This window comes from Struthio camelus, chromosome 29 (assembly GCF_040807025.1).
Source record: "Struthio camelus isolate bStrCam1 chromosome 29, bStrCam1.hap1, whole genome shotgun sequence".
NCBI lineage: Eukaryota > Metazoa > Chordata > Aves > Struthioniformes > Struthionidae > Struthio > Struthio camelus.
This window is the reverse complement of record NC_090970.1, coordinates 4,590,167-4,606,500: the sequence shown is the minus strand read 5'-3', so window position 1 is coordinate 4,606,500 and position 16,334 is coordinate 4,590,167. Positions and strand designations below refer to the sequence as shown.

Below are 16,334 nucleotides of genomic sequence, written 5' to 3'. Positions count from 1 at the left end.
CCTCCTGGGATGGGATGACTGGCTGTGTGGACAAGGGGAGTGCTGTGCATAGCTTGTGTATAGCTTGAATGGAGGAAGGCCTTTGACATGATCTTCCCTAGCACCTTTGTCGCCAAAGTGGGCAGATGTGCAATGCAGCAGTAAGCACTGGAGTATGCAGGAAATTAGCTGGAGGCCACCTGGCTCCAGAGGTGGAGAACAGTGGTGCAAAGTCCAACAGACTAATGGCTACCAGTAATGTTCTTCAGAGGTCACTACTGGAGCCAATGCTGTTTGCCTTGATGAGTGATGCAGAGGATGGGATGGAGTGATGGGATGCCTTTATGGTGAATTATCTCCCCTCCCCACCATAGGAACATACTAGAAGATGAACTACCAATCACCATGCCCTATCTATAACCTGGAGCAGGACCGATACTGCGCCACAAGGTTCCTGCAACTTTCCTTTTAAGTTGATTGGGCATCCCAGATGAGGTGGTCTGGGCTGTCGACCAAAGGAACCTTCTGGGAGGCTGGCAAGGCAGCGGGTATGCAAATGGCTGGATTGAAAGTGCATGTTTTGATTGGTCAGGTTAGTCCTCCTGGGTGACTACATACTGGATTAGTCTAGTTATAAAAACGCCCAGACAGAAGCACACGTGTGCATGTTGGAGATCTAGAGCTTGAACTCGCGAAGGCAGGTGGACACTCGCCGAAGGTCGATGTGGCCGGGGAAGAAGAGGCTGCGGCAGCTCTTGTCAGAGCTCTCGAGTTGCCCAGCCACCTCCTACAGGCACATTTCCCCGGCTGAAGACGCCGAGCAGCTGCAGTGGCTGGCCACCGTCGGAGCGGCGGAAGCGATGCTCCACGGGACTTCGTCACCAATACCCCCTCGACCGGGATGCCGTGCGAGGGCACCACACTACGTGGAGAGGAAACCTGACCTTTCCCACTCTGACTCCTACAATGAGGTGTCACCCCGTCCGGAGGGTCTTGCGGGAGGTCTCTGAGTTCCACTTCTTCCGGCAAGAGCCGTGTGTCCCAGTCCCGCTAGGGAGCTGCTGCTCCGTCCCCAGGAACGGAGAATACCCCGTCCGGAGGGATAATTGCAGCAGGCCCTGCACGCAGGTGCCGCTTCTTCCCTCTGGGGCTATTGCCTCCCAGCCGTGTTCATTGTCAGTTCAGCTCTAGCCGCAGCCGTCTAGTAGCTTGGGCATCAATCCCCTTCCACGACCTTGTTCCCCTTTCTAAAGGTTGTTTCTTTATTGTTGCTGCACACTTAGATATGAAATAATGTCATTATTGTCAATTTTCATTTCTGTACTAGTATATAAATATTGTGTCTATGTATATATGCATATCTATATATACAGATATATATATATAGTTACTGTTATGAGAGGAGGAATAAAGTTTGTTTACTGTTAAGTGTTGTGTGTGCTGGCTCTTGTAAACCCCCTCACACCTCAAGAAGGCAACCCCCAGGTCAGCTGAAGAATCTCTAAGTGGCACATATGGCTATCTAACATGCCCTTTTCATGGTGCACGTGCACTACTGGCATGGGCTGCCACAACAGCATAACTCCGACACGGCCCAAGGACAAGGGGAGCAGCTCCCCGGCAAAGGGGACGAGGCCCCACAGTGAGGCTGGTCACTCTGTCTCCCCTGATCTTGTGCCCACGAGATCCCCCTCCCTGGCTGCCTCCAGACCCTCCATGCCCACCCTGCTGCCCAGCACACCACGACAGCCCTGGCCCTGCAGCCCCTCCGGCACCTCCTGCTGCCCCGGGGACAGAGGCACCTGCCCCGAGCTGGTGCCCAGAGAAACCTGTTTCTTGTTCTCATTTTCTCTCTCTGCCTGCTGCCCTGCTTTTCTCCTGGGACATCTCTGCTCCCCAGAGAGCCTTTCCCCACGTCCGTGTGTCCAGGCTGGCCTAGCTGATCCTACATCCCTCCCCTGTGCTCCCTGCAGGGCCCCAGGCTGGCGGTGCTGCTCTGCAGAGTGAGTGGCTGTGGGGCCACGGGGCCATGGGGTGACTCCTGACTCAGCCCTGGCCATGCTGGCTGGGGTGGGAAGCAACCCCCATCTCTGGGGGATAAAAGGGGAAGCCTGGCTTAGTGCTTCTTCATGGTGTCTGTGTTATATTCAAATGAGAGACTTCTGAGGAGAATTGGCATGAATCAAAACTTTTTATTCTTTTTGCAAGAATGGATCAGAGAAAGTAAGGGGAAAAATAGAAAAAAAAAAAAACCACCATGTAGCCTTGATGCCAGATGCCCTTAGAATGAGGAGTAGGTGCACATGGGACACTTATTGGTGCCGACCGTGTACCCATTGAAAGAGTTTCCTCAGGGCCTCCTTGAGCTCCTTGTTCCTCATGCTGTAGAGGAGGGGGTTCACTGCTGGAGGCACCACTGAGTACACAACAGCCACCACCAGATCCAGAGCTGGGGAGGACATGGAGGGGGGCTTCAGGTAGGCAAACAGGACAGTACTGGCAAAGAGGGAGACCACGGCCAGGTGCGGGAGGCACATGGAGAAGGCTTTGTGCCTTCCCTGCTCAGAGGGCATCCTCAGCACAGCTGTGAAGATCTGCACATAGGACAGCACAACGAAAATGAAACACCCAAAGAATAACAAAAGACTAACCACAATAAGCCCAACTTCCCGGAGGTAGGAGTGTGAGCAGGAGAGCTTGAGGAGTTGGGGAATCTCACAGAAGAACTGGTCCAGGACATTGCCTTGGCAGAGAGGAATGGAAAATGTATTTACAGTGTGCAGGAGAGCACTGACAAAACCACTGGCCCAGGCGGCTGCTGCCATCCTGACACAAGCTCTGGTGCCCATGAGGGTCCCGTAGTGCAGGGGTCTGCAGATGGCAACATAACGGTCATAGGCCATGACTGTGAGAAGAGAATATTCAGTTGACATGAGAAAGATAAAATGAAAGACCTGGGCAGCACATCCTGAGTAGGAAATGGCCCTGGTGTCCCTCAGGGAGTTGGCCATGGATTTGGGGACAGTGGTGGAGATGGAGGCCAGGTCGAGGAGGGCGAGGTGGAGGAGGAAGAAGTACATGGGGGTGTGGAGACGATGGTCACAGGCTACGGCTGTGATGATGAGGCCGTTGGCCAGGAGGGCAGCCAGGTAGATGCCCAGGAAGAGGGAGAAGTGCAAGAGCTGCAGCTCCCGTGTCTCTGCAAACACCAGGAGGAGGAACTGGTTGAAGGAGCTGCTGTTGGACATTTTGCTCTCTCCATGCATGTAGGACTGTCCAAGGAGGAAAAGACAGTGACAAGTCAGGAGAGACCCTCTCTGAACAAAATTCTTTCCTTGCACACAGACATTCCCCACCAACACACACACACACACACACACACAGACAGACATTACTTTTCTCCTTCTCAGCAGCACCTTTGTTCCACTCCCTGTCCAGAGCTCCACTTTGTGCTGGCTGAGTGTGCCACGAGGAGCAGGGACCTCTGCCCGACGGCTCCAGAGGCATCAGTCCTGCTCCAATGTAGAAGGGTTTTTCAGCATGTTCCCATCGAGTTTTGACCACAAAAGTAACAGCTTCACTTTTGGGCAGCTTGTTTGTTTGCTTGTCTGCTCTGCAGGGTAGGAATATGCACCCTCTACACTGCTCTCAGTGTGAAGATGAGAGAGTCACAAGAGGCCAAAGCTCTCCCAGTGCCCTACAACAGAGCCAGCATACTGGTCTCCCCAGCAGTCCCAGTCCCTGATGCCTTGGCCATGCACCTCTCTCAGCTAGGGGACAGTCTCAGTCACAACTTACCCTGAAAGGAAAGTGGCCTGTGCTGACAGTGGTGTCCCCTTGCACAGCACACACCTCCAAACTCTCCTCCCTTTCTCAGCTCACATGTTCTGAGAGTGATGGAGAGGGTGTGACATAGCACATGGCTCTGATGATCAGAAGGACTCGGTGATGTGGCTCTGAGACGGAGGGAGCTCTCAGCACTCAGCTTCTAGCCAAAGACACACAGGGCTTATTTCAGCTGCCCACACACAGCCACCGCCAGCAGCAGTTCCAGTTCCTTAGCACCTCTGGGGCTTCTGCATGGGACATTCAGCTATCACACATGTCCTCCAGCAGGACACAGCAGCACACAGTCCAGCAGCTTGTCCCAGGGAGGGTCAAGGGTCTTAAAGGAGGGCTATCCTGAAGGGACAGTCAGCTCATTCCCCAGCCCCACACACTCTGCTCCTTTGAGCCCCACAGGCAAGAAGGAGACTTCCTCCTCTCGCTCCATCTGCAGAGACAGCTCTATGGCTAGAACCACAGGGTCTGTGTTAGAGTCTGCAGCTGCAAATGTCATCCCCAGAAAGCCCCCGAGCAAGAACAAGAGCAGCCCGGACAGGGGGAGAAACAAGGAGCAACACCTTGATGCTTCTGGCTAGGGTGGCAAAGAGAGAAAGAGTGAGGGACACTGAGCAAGGTCTTGCCCTAACCCAGCTGTGCACACAACCTTCCAGATGGAGACATCACAGGGCAGTTGTCCTCAGTCCTTTGGTCATGGTTTAGGAAATGGGCATGTGACAGGAGAGCTGCTCCTCTCCTCTTCTCGGGCTCTGGCTGCCAAAAAGACAATTTGGGTGCTAGATCCCTCGACCTTGAGGGCAGAGGGCTCTGCTGGGTGGCAGAGGACAGATGCAGGGGGCTTGCGGAGGGGAAAGCACTGCTGGGGCTAGCCGAAACTTGCTTGCACCCCAACCTCATATGAGGTTTCAGGTAGCAGTTTCCTCTCCCTCTCGGACCATCTCTCTGCTGCTTGGAGGTGTCCTTGCTGGGAGCTCTTCCTCTGTCCCCACACAGACCCCATCCCACCCACTGTGATCCCAGCTCTGCCCTACAGAAACCTCCAAGCACCAGGAAGCTGCCCAGCAGCATCAGCATCTCCCTGTGTGCAGGAGCTAAAGAGCAGACCAGAAGATCTCCCATGAGACTGGCAAGGTGATGCTGGTGGTGCCTGTAGGCTGAGGGGTGGTGAAGGCACTTGCTGAGCTTCCTTGCAGGTGTTGTCACCCTTCAGTGTGCTGGTGAAGAGGCTCAGCCCTGGGATTACACCTCACTGCTGCATTTCCATTCCCACCAGGCAGAGACAAGTCCTCTGGAAAACTCCACTCCCCAAATATCCTCATGGTGAGCGAGAGCTGTGGGCAGCCCTGACCCACGCAGCACCCTCTCAGCGGGACAATGAACCTGCCCTGCTGGGGGGTCGCTCCTCCCACCCAGACCTTCTCCCTGCAGCACCGCAGGTTGCTGCCCAGGCAGGCTGAGTGCTGACCCACCCAGGCAGCAGAGTCACTGCCCCGGGCACACAACACCCCGCGGTGGCAGGGACACTGCACCTGGGACTATACCCCAGCTTCACACCCCTGCACCAGCCCCGGCACAAGGAAGCAGCACGCCCTGTCCCAGGGACAGTGGGGCAGGACATCCCTGCTCTGAAGCCTCTCTCCCTCTTCTGCCCTGCAGGAGCCGGGAGAGCGATCCTCACAACCCCATTGCCCTGCAGCCAGACACTCACCATGCAAACGGCTGGGAAGATGTCTCCCACAAGGAGCTCTCCTCTCTCCTCCCACTCCACACTGCCTTCCACTTCTCTCTGCCTTCTCGCAGCTCCTCTCAGCAGCAGCAGGCAGTGCCCACAGCCCTGCTGCTCTTGGCAGAGGAGCTGCTCCTGCACACAGCTGGGCACATGGGCACTGCTGCCACGGTGCCACCAGCTCCCTCTCTCCCAGGAGCCTGGCCCCACTCAGGAGCAGGGGCCCAGCTGCAGGCGTGACTTCCTCTGCCCCTCGGGCTCCCTCGAGATTGTCCTGGGGCTCCAAGGCTGACAGCTCCTGAGCGGCAGCACGGTCCCCTCTGGGAAATGCTCTTGCAAGTGTGCTCATCACCTCCAGTCCCTCTCTGGGCTGTGGAGGGAGACTGATTTCAGCAGTGTGCTTGATCCCATCAGGGGACAGAGGTGGAGAGAGGGGGACATGTTCCCCTCTCTCAAGCCCTATTCCTGTCCCCATACCAGGCAGCAGACCTGGGCAGGGACAGGGAGAGGGAGAGGGAGAGGGAGGGGGTCATTTCCCCTGCACAGGGCAGGGATTCAGAGGAGGAAATGCAGGTGGTTCATGTCAGCTTGGCAGGCCTTGGGCAGCAGGGGGATTCAGCTCCCTCCCAGGCAGCCCACAACCCCCTAGCAGGTGGGATCCCTCTGGCCTCAGCTCAGCTGTGCCCAAAACAGGTGCCTGCATGCAAGCCCTTGTCTGAGCTGCCACCATGAGCAATAGGGGTGGAGAGGGGAGTCAGCAACTGGCATCCAAAGTCCAGGTGATGGCTGAGCTTCCAGGCTTGGTCCAAGTCCTGTGTGTGTGTGTGTGCCAGCTGTGATGGAGCAATTCTGAGACACCCACATCCTGCCTGAGCCTCAGCTGTGGGCCGGAGGGGTGGTGGGGTGGGTTCCCTTGGCCACCTGAAACTACACCAGATATTTTCAGTGTCTGAACCTTCCTTAGCCATGTGTTTCCACTGCACATGCAGTGCTGTTCAGCTGAATAAAAGGAGGTGTTCACCAGAAGGAGAGCTAGGTTGCTCTCCAGGCTCCACCAGCTGTATATACTGCAGCTCAAGTCACCACAAAGGCATATGCATGTCCCGGCTTTGCAGGCACTTCCATTAATTCAGGGCTCTCATTTTCAGGCAATAAAAAAGGCCTCTAGTGCTGTGCCAGGGGCCAGCGGTGCCCAGCAGGAACCGCAAGTGGCTGGCACATACCACACAGGACCTCCAGGGAAGCCATGTGGTGGAGGAGTGGGTTCGAGGCAGGCCCCACAGAGTCTCTCAAAGGGGTTTGGGGCCTGTGTGCCAGCAAGTGAACACCAACACCATGGCATGGAGGGAAGGTCCTTCCCAGCTACAGCCAGGGGTGCTGCAGGCCTGGGAGGCACATCACAGCAGAGTCTACACGAAGGTCTCTGCACTCTCCAACCCTCCTAGCTCTTCTCCCTCTGAACCTCTTCTCACCCCCTCACATGATATGAACAGGGACCGTGCTAATGATGCCCTCGGGATGTCTGGATCAAAGGCGGCCCAGACCTAGGGACTTCTTCAGTGGCACTTGGTCCTTCCTGGAGATTGGTTCACCTCTCTCACAGGTCTCAAGGTGCTGCAGAATCAGCTCAGGCAGCAAACCCCTCTCCTGCCATTCCTGCACAGCTCAGCACTGTTTCTTCCTGGCCTTGGGCCCTCAGTAAAACTAATAGACAGCTTGAGAGATTGGCTTGGCCACACTGGGAAGTCAGGACTGAACTCCAGGGCAATCAGGCAGCATACTGGAAGCAGAAGGAGGGAGGGACTGCAACAGAGGAATTCAGAAATATTGTCCAGCGAAGCAGGGATGGTGTTAGGGAAGCCAAAGCTCCCCAAGGGTAGACACTTGAAGGAGATGACAAGGGCATGAAGAAAAGCTGCTACTGCTTCAGGGTCAATAAAAGAGTAAAAAGGAAAATGTTGCCTCACTGCTGGATCGGGCAGAGGAAAACAACCAACAGTGAGTGATGACGGAGTGAGGGATGACTTGCAAGAACTCAACCCATACAAGTCTGCAGGATTGGGTGGGCTGCATCTGAGGACATTGAGAGAGCTGGCCACTCTCACAACAAGACTGCTGTGTGTCACCTTTGAAAGGCTGTGGAGATCAGGGGAGGTCCCAATGAGCTGAAAAAGGCATATGCTGTGCCCATCTTCAAAAAAGGCCACAAGGACAAATCAGGGAGCTGCAGGCCATTCAGCCACACTTTGGTGAGGAATGTGTCATGGAATGATTCCTCTTGCATCACCTTTCTGGGCATAGGAAGAAGGTGACTGCGAACAGTCCGCATGGATTTACTGGAGGTAAAGCCTTCCTGATCAACTTGATTACCTTCTATCATAAAAGGCCTGTCCTTGTGGAGGAGAGGAGAGTAGTGGATGTCATTTACCACAGTTTTAGCAAGGGGTTTGACAACATTGTCTCACACTAGATGGTTGAGGGCTGCCATCCAGATGGACCCCTGCAGGAAGGAGGAATGGGTTGCCAGGAAGTTTATGGAATTCACAGATGAAACAAATGCCAGGTCCTGCACCTGGGGTACACAAAACACCCTGCAGTGATCTGGGCTGGGGAGTGGTCAGGTGGGCAGCAGCTCTGCAGAGAAGGACCTGGGAGTCTTTGTGGGCAGCAAAGAGAGCGAGAGCCAGCAGCACGCCCTGGCATCAACGGAGGCCACAGTGTCCTGGGCTGCCTGAACAAGAGCACAGCTGGGAGATTGAGGGAAGGGATTATCCCCCTCTACTCAACACCTGTTAGAGCACATCCAGATACTACAGCCATTTGGGGTCCTGTGTAGAAGAACACTGTTGATGACATGGAGTGAGTTTGGTGGCACACCCCCAAGGAGCCCAGGCACCAGGGCATTTGCCCTGTGAGGAGAGGCTGAGGGAATGGGCCTTGTTCAGCCTGAAGAAGGGAAGGCTTTGCGCAGACCTAATCACAGCCTCCCCATACCTACCAGGATGTCACCAAGAAGATGGAGTCAGGCTCTTCACCATTGTGCACAATGGGAGGATGAGGCCCCAATGGGCATTAGCTGAAACTAGAGAGCTTCAGGCTGGGTGTAAGGAGAAACTTTTGACCCATCCAGACAGTCAAGCACTGGGGCAGGTTTTCCAGAGAGGTGGTGCCATCTCCACCCTTACAGGTTTGCAAGTCCTAAAGGAGTAAAGCCTTGAGCTTTACTGGATGGAGCTGACAGCTGACCCTGCTGGACCCTGCTGGACCCTGCTGCGAAGGAGGCTGGACTAGAGACCGCCGCAGGCCCCTCCCAACCTGCCTGAATGATTCAGCATTTCCTTCCACCCTGGGTCTTCCCTTGTTGACCTTAAGGAAAACCTTCAGCTTCCTCATGACCATGGAAGTAGGTCTCCCAAAAGGATCACCAGATCAACTGCATGTTCCTTGTCCCGCTCTGGTCAGAGGCATTCAGATTGAGGGCTGCTTGGCAGCCACCCCCAAATCACCTTCAGTTTTCTTTTCCTTCACCTTTTATTGCATTTTGTCCCTCTTTTCTCCCTTCCAAAGTCTTCTTTTACTCTCCTGATCGCCTCCCATGCAGTCAGCCAACCTCTGTTTCCCCATTGGCCCTGGGTTTCCTTTCTTTGTGCATTCATTTGGCTTGTCTGAGACGGTTGCCATGGTGATTTCTACTTTTTCCACTAGGGCCTTGAAACTGGTACTGCCTTTTATTATGTGTAGTGTCCTGCAGGTCCTCATGCTGTTACCCTGTCAGAGGTGTGGCAAGATAGGATGAGCCATCAGCACGCATACATTAACAGCTGACCCAGAGGAGCCTGAGTCCAGAGGGGCCTTGAGAAACTTGGGGTTTTGGCCAACAAAAACTTCATGATGTTGTGCAAGGAGAAGTGGCAGACCTTGCCTCAGGGGGCAGAACAGGCTGGTGCATCAGGACAGGCTGAGACCTGACCAGGAGAAGAGTGACCCTGAGGAGAAGGGCCTAGATGTTACACGAGGGATGCCCTATGAGCCAGTGCTGCGTGCTCACCACAAAGGAGGCCAGCTGCATAGAGGGCTGCATTAGGAAGTGCATAGCCATCGAGACAAGGGCCGTTCTTATCCCCCTCGACTCAGCACTGGTGTGGCCACATGTGGGATGGTGTGTCGCAGTGTGGGCTGCCCCGTGCTGGAGGAATGGGGAGGAACATGGAGAGGGTCCAGAGGAGGTCTGCCAAGATGGGGTTGGGGGCCTGAAGGCCACGGCCTGTATGGAGAGGCAGAGGGACCTGGACTTCTTCAGCCAGGTGAAGTGTTAAAGACAAATGGAATATAGTAGTAGCCTGTGACTGCTTGAAGGGTGGTTCCAGAGGGGATGGAGCTTTTGTTGGTATTAGGAAAGAGCACGAAGAGGGGAAAGGGCCACAAACTGCATCTTGAGAGGTACAGCCTGGGCTTCAGGAAAAAGACATGTCACTTGAAGGGTAGTGGTGTGGTGCAACAGGTCACCCAGATGCCTCTGAGATCAGGCCCTGGCTTTGTGTTTCAACTAGCAGCCAGCAAGGATAGAGAGACCTCAGTAAATATGGAGAGATCCCGGGGACAGAGCAAGGGGAGGAAGCATGTTGGGTGTCTACAGGGTGCAGGGATGCAGACACAGGCATGGGACAGTGTAGGACAGCCTGTGGTGGAGACGGCTGAGGGCACTGCCATGGCTGAAAGCCTCCAACAGAACCGAGGTCTCTAGCCTCTTGGCTATGATTGCTGTCTCTGCTCCTAAGGCCTCTGAGAAGAAGTTTCCTTAAACCACTGGGACCTCCTTGTCCATGGGGAACCAAGAGATGCCATATTGTTGTCCTGCAGTTGGAGCTGCACATGCCCACCTTCACACTGACCCCCAGAAAGAGCTCTGAGCAACGTGTGAGGGAAATCACCACCCTTCACAAGGGCTGGGTGTCAGGGCCTGGTTGCTCTGCTTCATAACACACACCAAGGCTGACTTGGCATCACAGCCACCTGCACATTGCCTTGGCCTACCTGCAATCAGAGCCTCCAGCTTTCTGCTCTCATCAGCCCCCTGGGGAGGCTTTCTCAGTAATGGCCCTCAGTGGGACTCCTTAACACTCCAAGAAACTTTGAGATTTACTTCTCCCTTCAACTTCTGGAGAGGTTTGCTCAACCTTCTCAGCATCTGAGGTCCATGGGCTCAGCACCAAATACCCTCGAGGGGTCATTAAAATGCAGAAAGCCCTAACAACCCCTGTCTCTTTCCATCATTTTCTTCAGCTCTTCTGTGGCTAATTGGCAAGTGTTCAGGAGGGTATTGAAAAGAGAAGGATTTCAAGGAGCACCTGAGAGATGTCTGCTCTTCAACCTTTCTTTATTCTTCAGGTTACAGAAGAAGTGATACCCACCTTCTCCAATTCACACTGAACCGTGGTGTTTCCTAATGAAGCCTGGACATTTGGGAAAAGCAGTATTTCTGATAGGAGACATGTATGGACAACCTTCCTCCCCACCTCCCCAGCCCCGACATTTCTCTCCTCAGCCCCTGGGGACTTCCCTCACTCGGCTTAACATCTAGCCTTTTCCCGCTCAAGCCTGTAGCTGAATGTTACAGCTCCTGGGCACCAAGTCCCACCTGCTTTCCTTAGAAAATCAGCTGCAAACAGACACAGAAGGATTTGTCTCAATTCTGATCCAACACAAACACGATGCAGTGTCCTAAGAAATACAATACAATCCTCAAGTGTATGTCAGGGGCAAGAAGCCTCCAGGCAGGTCCACAGTCTGCAACAAATAATCTTCCTTGACATGTTCTTGCCAAATAGATGGGGAAGGCTAGATAGAAACACAGTGAAGGAGTTGGTTGGAGAGACAATGAGAGTGCTGAAAGACGAGACAAGCTTCAGACTCCCTGAAGCTCAGAGCAGTGACTAGGGAGTGGAGAAGTACCTGAATGATACAGAGGAAGGGGAGGAGGAAAACTGGGAAACTATGGGAAGGGCATAAGCCCAGCTTGTCTAATGCAAAGTTGACCTCAGAAATGATCAATGTAATCAGGACACGTGGAAATATGTGAAAGGATTCTGAGATTAAATCCACAGCATAAGAGCAGTGGTCATGGAAGTTTGGGGTAGGTGAAAATTACTTCTCCTAAGATTCATATCCTTCGTCAACATTTCCATTATGTAATCCTGAGAAAGCACTGACATTTTCTTAAAATTAATCAATCATTTCAGCTGATGAAAATGTAGTCTTTTTTAAACAAAACAAAACAAAACAAAACTTTGAAAATTGTTTTTTTGAGGAAGAGCTCAGGTGTCTAAGCACAAGCACCCACCAGGACTCCCCAGGTCCTTCTCTGCAGAGCTACTTTTGGAGTATATGGGGGTGATTCTGTTATTGCTCTTACCTCTCCATCATCTCAAGATCACTGCAGTGACAGACAGCCTCCACATTCCCATCCCCACCCAGGCTGAGTTCCTGAGAAAGGGGAGGATGGCACCATCTACTTCGAGGTGCAAATTGCAGAGGTAGAGACATCACACTGCAGAAAAGCCTGCTGTTCTCCCCTCACCTCTGAGGGGATCCAGGCCATGGACTTAAAGGTGGATGCAAAGAAGTTCAGGGGTAATGTAGATATGCCGGAGGCAGTGCCTCCCAGGCTGCCCTTACAGTCACTGGGGAGAAGGAGGTGTTCACTGGCCTTCTTCAAGATGGTCCCATAAAGCACAAACGACTCATGTCCCAGAAACATTTGCTCGGTGCTTGAAATGAGGCCTGAGAGCACAGGCTTTTAGGATACTTCAAGCTGAAGGGACCACAGGAAGCCTGTAGTGCAACCTGCTGCTGCTCAAAGCAGGGTCAGAAGTAGGGTCAGAAACCAAAAAAATGTCCCTGCCAAAGGGTTTCTGGGGTGATACAGCAGGAGAAGACGGTAGAAGCTTGACAGGGTGGTAGAAGTCCTGTGGACAAAAGGGTTTCCTTTTTCCTGTTCTCCAGAGAATTAAATCCTCCGCTCTGCAGAGGGAAGAAGCTGGGACACTACCTTTGCCACTAACACGGAGGTGGAGAAGCTCCTGAGTCCCTTTCAGAGAGAGGCTGCTCCAGAGGTCACCACCCCAATGGCACTAGACCCCCCGGCATGCCTGCCTTGCTGCTGGGCACCCTCCAGCCCCAGGCAGGAGGTCTGCGGGGAACCGAGTGGGGTCTGCAGCCTGCACCCTGGCCACCCAGCAGGTGTGGAGGGACCCCACTCCCCTAGATGAGCCTGGGCTCTCCTGCATTTCCTTAGCGTGAAGTCTGTGTCCCCTCTGGGTGGTCACACAGCCCGGCAGGGAGGGCCAGCACGGGAAACACGATCTCTGTTCTGGGGGGTGAAGAGAGAGGGGAGGGCAGAGGGGGATCTGCTCCTGCCTCGGGCAGCGATGCCCTCCCTGCAGCTGGTGCAGCCCTGCTGATGCCCTGTAACCCATGAGCCCTGGAGATGGGACTCAGAGGGCTGAATGCCTGGCGTCTTCCTGAGAACTTTTCTGCGGTCTCCCTGCCCTGGTTGGACTCCTGTTGCCCATGGTGCAGAGACTCCTTCTGAGGATGAACTCACTCACTGTGTAACTCCGAGGACACGGTCGACCAGGCCAGCAAGATCTCAACCCCACAACCGTGTCCCCTGCCCCTCTCTCCACCTTCCAGCTCCTTCCTCCTAGAGCATTTAGTTTGGGAGGGACCACTTTGGACCTCCAGGACCACGACCTGCTCTGAGCTGGGCGAACTTTGCAGTTAGATCAGGTTGGTAAGTGCTTTCTCCAGGAGAGTTTTTGAAGATCTCCTGGCCCCTGCCCCAGAACTGCTCCACTCTCATGGCTATTACTATTATTCTTTCCCTTAAACTCATTTGAAATTTCCTTTACTGCTGCTTGTCCTTGTTATCTCTTGTCCTTTCCTCCTCCCGAGCCCTGAGCCCCGAGCCAGACCATCCCACCAACTTTGAGGACAATCACAGCCTTGTCTCCAAGCACAGTCTTGCTAGATTCTCCTGGGACTGTGCAGGCAAGTCATGGTGGCCAGCTCCAAGCAGAGCTATGCACTATGCGTCCCTATGTGGTCTTAGAGGAGAGCGTATGGAGACATAACATTATGCAAGGCAGAGCCTGTGGGCTGTCCGCAGGGCAGAGCTGGGGGCAGCAGGGGTGAGAAGAGAAGACCTCCAGCAGCTCCTCTCCACACCCAGGCAGGGAATGAAGCACCTGGAGGTGCTCCTGAGAGAGGATGGTGACACAGGAGAGAGGGCACCAGGAGCTGCGGTGCTTGGCCCCAGGACCTCCCCTGCATGCTCCCTTTCAGTCCTGCACAGGACTCGTCCTCCCAAGGGTCATATCTGAATGCCCAGTCCTCCAGCTGGGCGTGGAGCCCTGTCTGGAGGTGACTTTTGGGGTAAGGGCCAGCATGCAGGCTGGGGGAGATTGTTGCGAGGACATGTGCGGGGGACAGGGTCTGAGGGACAGCAGCAACCTGACACGGCTCCTGGGTCCTGCTTCCTTCAAGGCAAGCTCTGACACAGGGTCCCAGCCTTCCTTTTGGCGCCACCCTTCAGGAGGGACGATGGCACTGTGAGCGGGGAGGGTGGGGAGCATTAATCCTTCTTCAGTCACTTCCCAAGCCATGCAGAGGGCCAGGACTGCAAAGATTTCTGGCTCAGCATCGTGAGCTCACTTTAATATACCCACGCTCTGAATGTTTGTTTGTTTGTTTTTAAATTAAATGTCAGCATTTTTCGCTCCAAGAAACTTCCAAGCCCAGTCCCACTTCCTCCTTCTGATCTCTCCCAACCCCTCCTCTGGTCTCATTGCCATTCCCACACCCCCTGCCCTGATCTCCCCACAGGGCCCTGAGCTGACAGTGCTGCTCTGCACAGCAAGCACACTGTGGAGCCACAGGGCCGTGGAGGGACTCTGCACCTCTGCACTGGTGGTACTGGTGAGGATGGGAAGCAGACCCAACCAAATGGGGATCACGGCCTCTACTCCCTCCAGGGGTCTGCTGATGTGGCAAGTGCTTGGAGGGACTAGGGAGCATTTCCAGGGGTACTTGCTGTGCCCAGCTGCACCTCTAGATCCTGCCCCTGCTATTTCACAGAAAGCGACATGAATCACTCTCTAGTCTGCCTTCCCCATGCCAGCTGGATCCTTACTGTCTCTCCTGGGATTGCAGAGTCCTCCTTTGCCTGTGGAGACCTGGGTTTAGTGCTTTCCCTTGAGGTGACTCCACCTTGGACCATCTCTCCCTTTGTGAGGCTCCACTCACTGCCCACCCCAGGCACACGCTGCCCCAGGACACCCCCCTGGGCTCTCCTGGCAGCCCCAGCTTCCCCTCCAGAAGGACAGGCATCTGACACTGTGCCTGAACATGTGCGACAGCTCTGGGTATGTCAATCAGTGACCATTCATCCCCCCTGCTGTCACTGGGCACCGATGGGTGCACCTAAATGCAGCCCTTGGTCTCTAAGAGGTCATTACGTGAGTATGAGCTTTTTGCTCCTGAACCCATGGAGAAGCCAGCCCAGCAGACCCTTCTGGGACGCAATTCCTTGGGCCTCTTCTTGACACCAGCTTTGGAGGAAGAGCCCAGCCTTCAGGGACTGCAGCAGGAGGAACCTACTTTATTCCAGAGATAACTGGGAGGGCGTCAGCTCTGACCCAGTGTTAGACACAATATGATATGGGCACCAGGGGAGACAGAGCAGTCTCAGGAAAGGTGGAGGGAATCTAAGCATTTATGTAGCAATATGATAAGAAATTATGCCAAGAACAGTAATAACAGTAATCAGAAAACTAAAGTGAACAAACAAAGCTCAGTCCCGTTATGGCACACAGTGGGAGTCATTTGTGGAGAGAAATGGCAATTTTAGTACTGCTGAAAAATGTCCATGGCATCACTTTCCTCAGGGCCTCCTTGAGCTCCTTGTTCCTCATGCTGTAGAGGAGGGGGTTCACTGCTGGAGGCACCACCGAGTACAGAATGGCCACCACCAGATCCAGAGCTGGGGAGGAGATGGAGGGGGGCTTCAGGTAGGCAAAAAAAGAGGTGCTGACAAAGAGGGAGACCACAACCAGATGAGGGAGGCACATGGAGAAGGCTTTGTGCCTTCCCTGCTCAGAGGGCATCCTCAGCACAGCTCTGAAGATTTGCACATAGGACAGCACAATGAAAATGAAACACCCAAACATTAAAAAGGCAGTAAACACAAGAAGCCCGACTTCCCGGAGGTAGGAGTGTGAGCAGGAGAGCTTGAGGATCTGGGGAACCTCACAGAAGAACTGGTCCAGGACATTGCCTTGGCAGAGAGGAATGGAAAATGTGTTAGCAGTGTGCAGGAGAGCACAGAGAAAACCACTGACCCAGGCGGCTGCTGCCATCCTGACACAAGCTCTGGTGCCCAGGAGGGTCCCGTAGTGCAGGGGTCTGCAGATGGCAACAAAGCGGTCATAGGCCATGACAGTGAGGAGAGAATACTCGGCTCCAAACAAGAAGACAAACATAAACACTTGAGCAGCACATCCCAAGTAGGAAATGGTCCTGGTGTCCCTCAGGGAATTGGCCATGGATTTGGGGACAGTGGTGGAGATGGAGGCCAGGTCGAGGAGGGCGAGGTGGAGGAGGAAGAAGTACATGGGGGTGTGGAGGCGGTGGTGGCAGGCTACGGCTGTGATGATGAGGCCGTTGGCCAGGAGGGCAGCCAGGTAGATGCCCAGGAAGAGCGAGAAGTGCAAGAGCTGCAGCTCCCGTG

General features: G+C 54.3%; 1 protein-coding gene across 1 annotated transcript; it reads right to left on the bottom strand.

Moving 5' to 3' along the window:
* Positions 1 to 655: 655 nt before the first annotated feature.
* LOC138062755 (olfactory receptor 14J1-like) lies at positions 656 to 16,041 on the bottom strand. The gene is made up of 3 exons (XM_068921762.1): positions 15,544 to 16,041; positions 3,090 to 3,251; positions 656 to 766 (listed from the first exon to the last, which is right to left on the bottom strand). Exons 1-3 carry the CDS (start codon positions 16,039 to 16,041, stop codon positions 656 to 658), a joined length of 771 nt encoding a protein of 256 aa, XP_068777863.1.
* Positions 16,042 to 16,334: the final 293 nt, after the last annotated feature.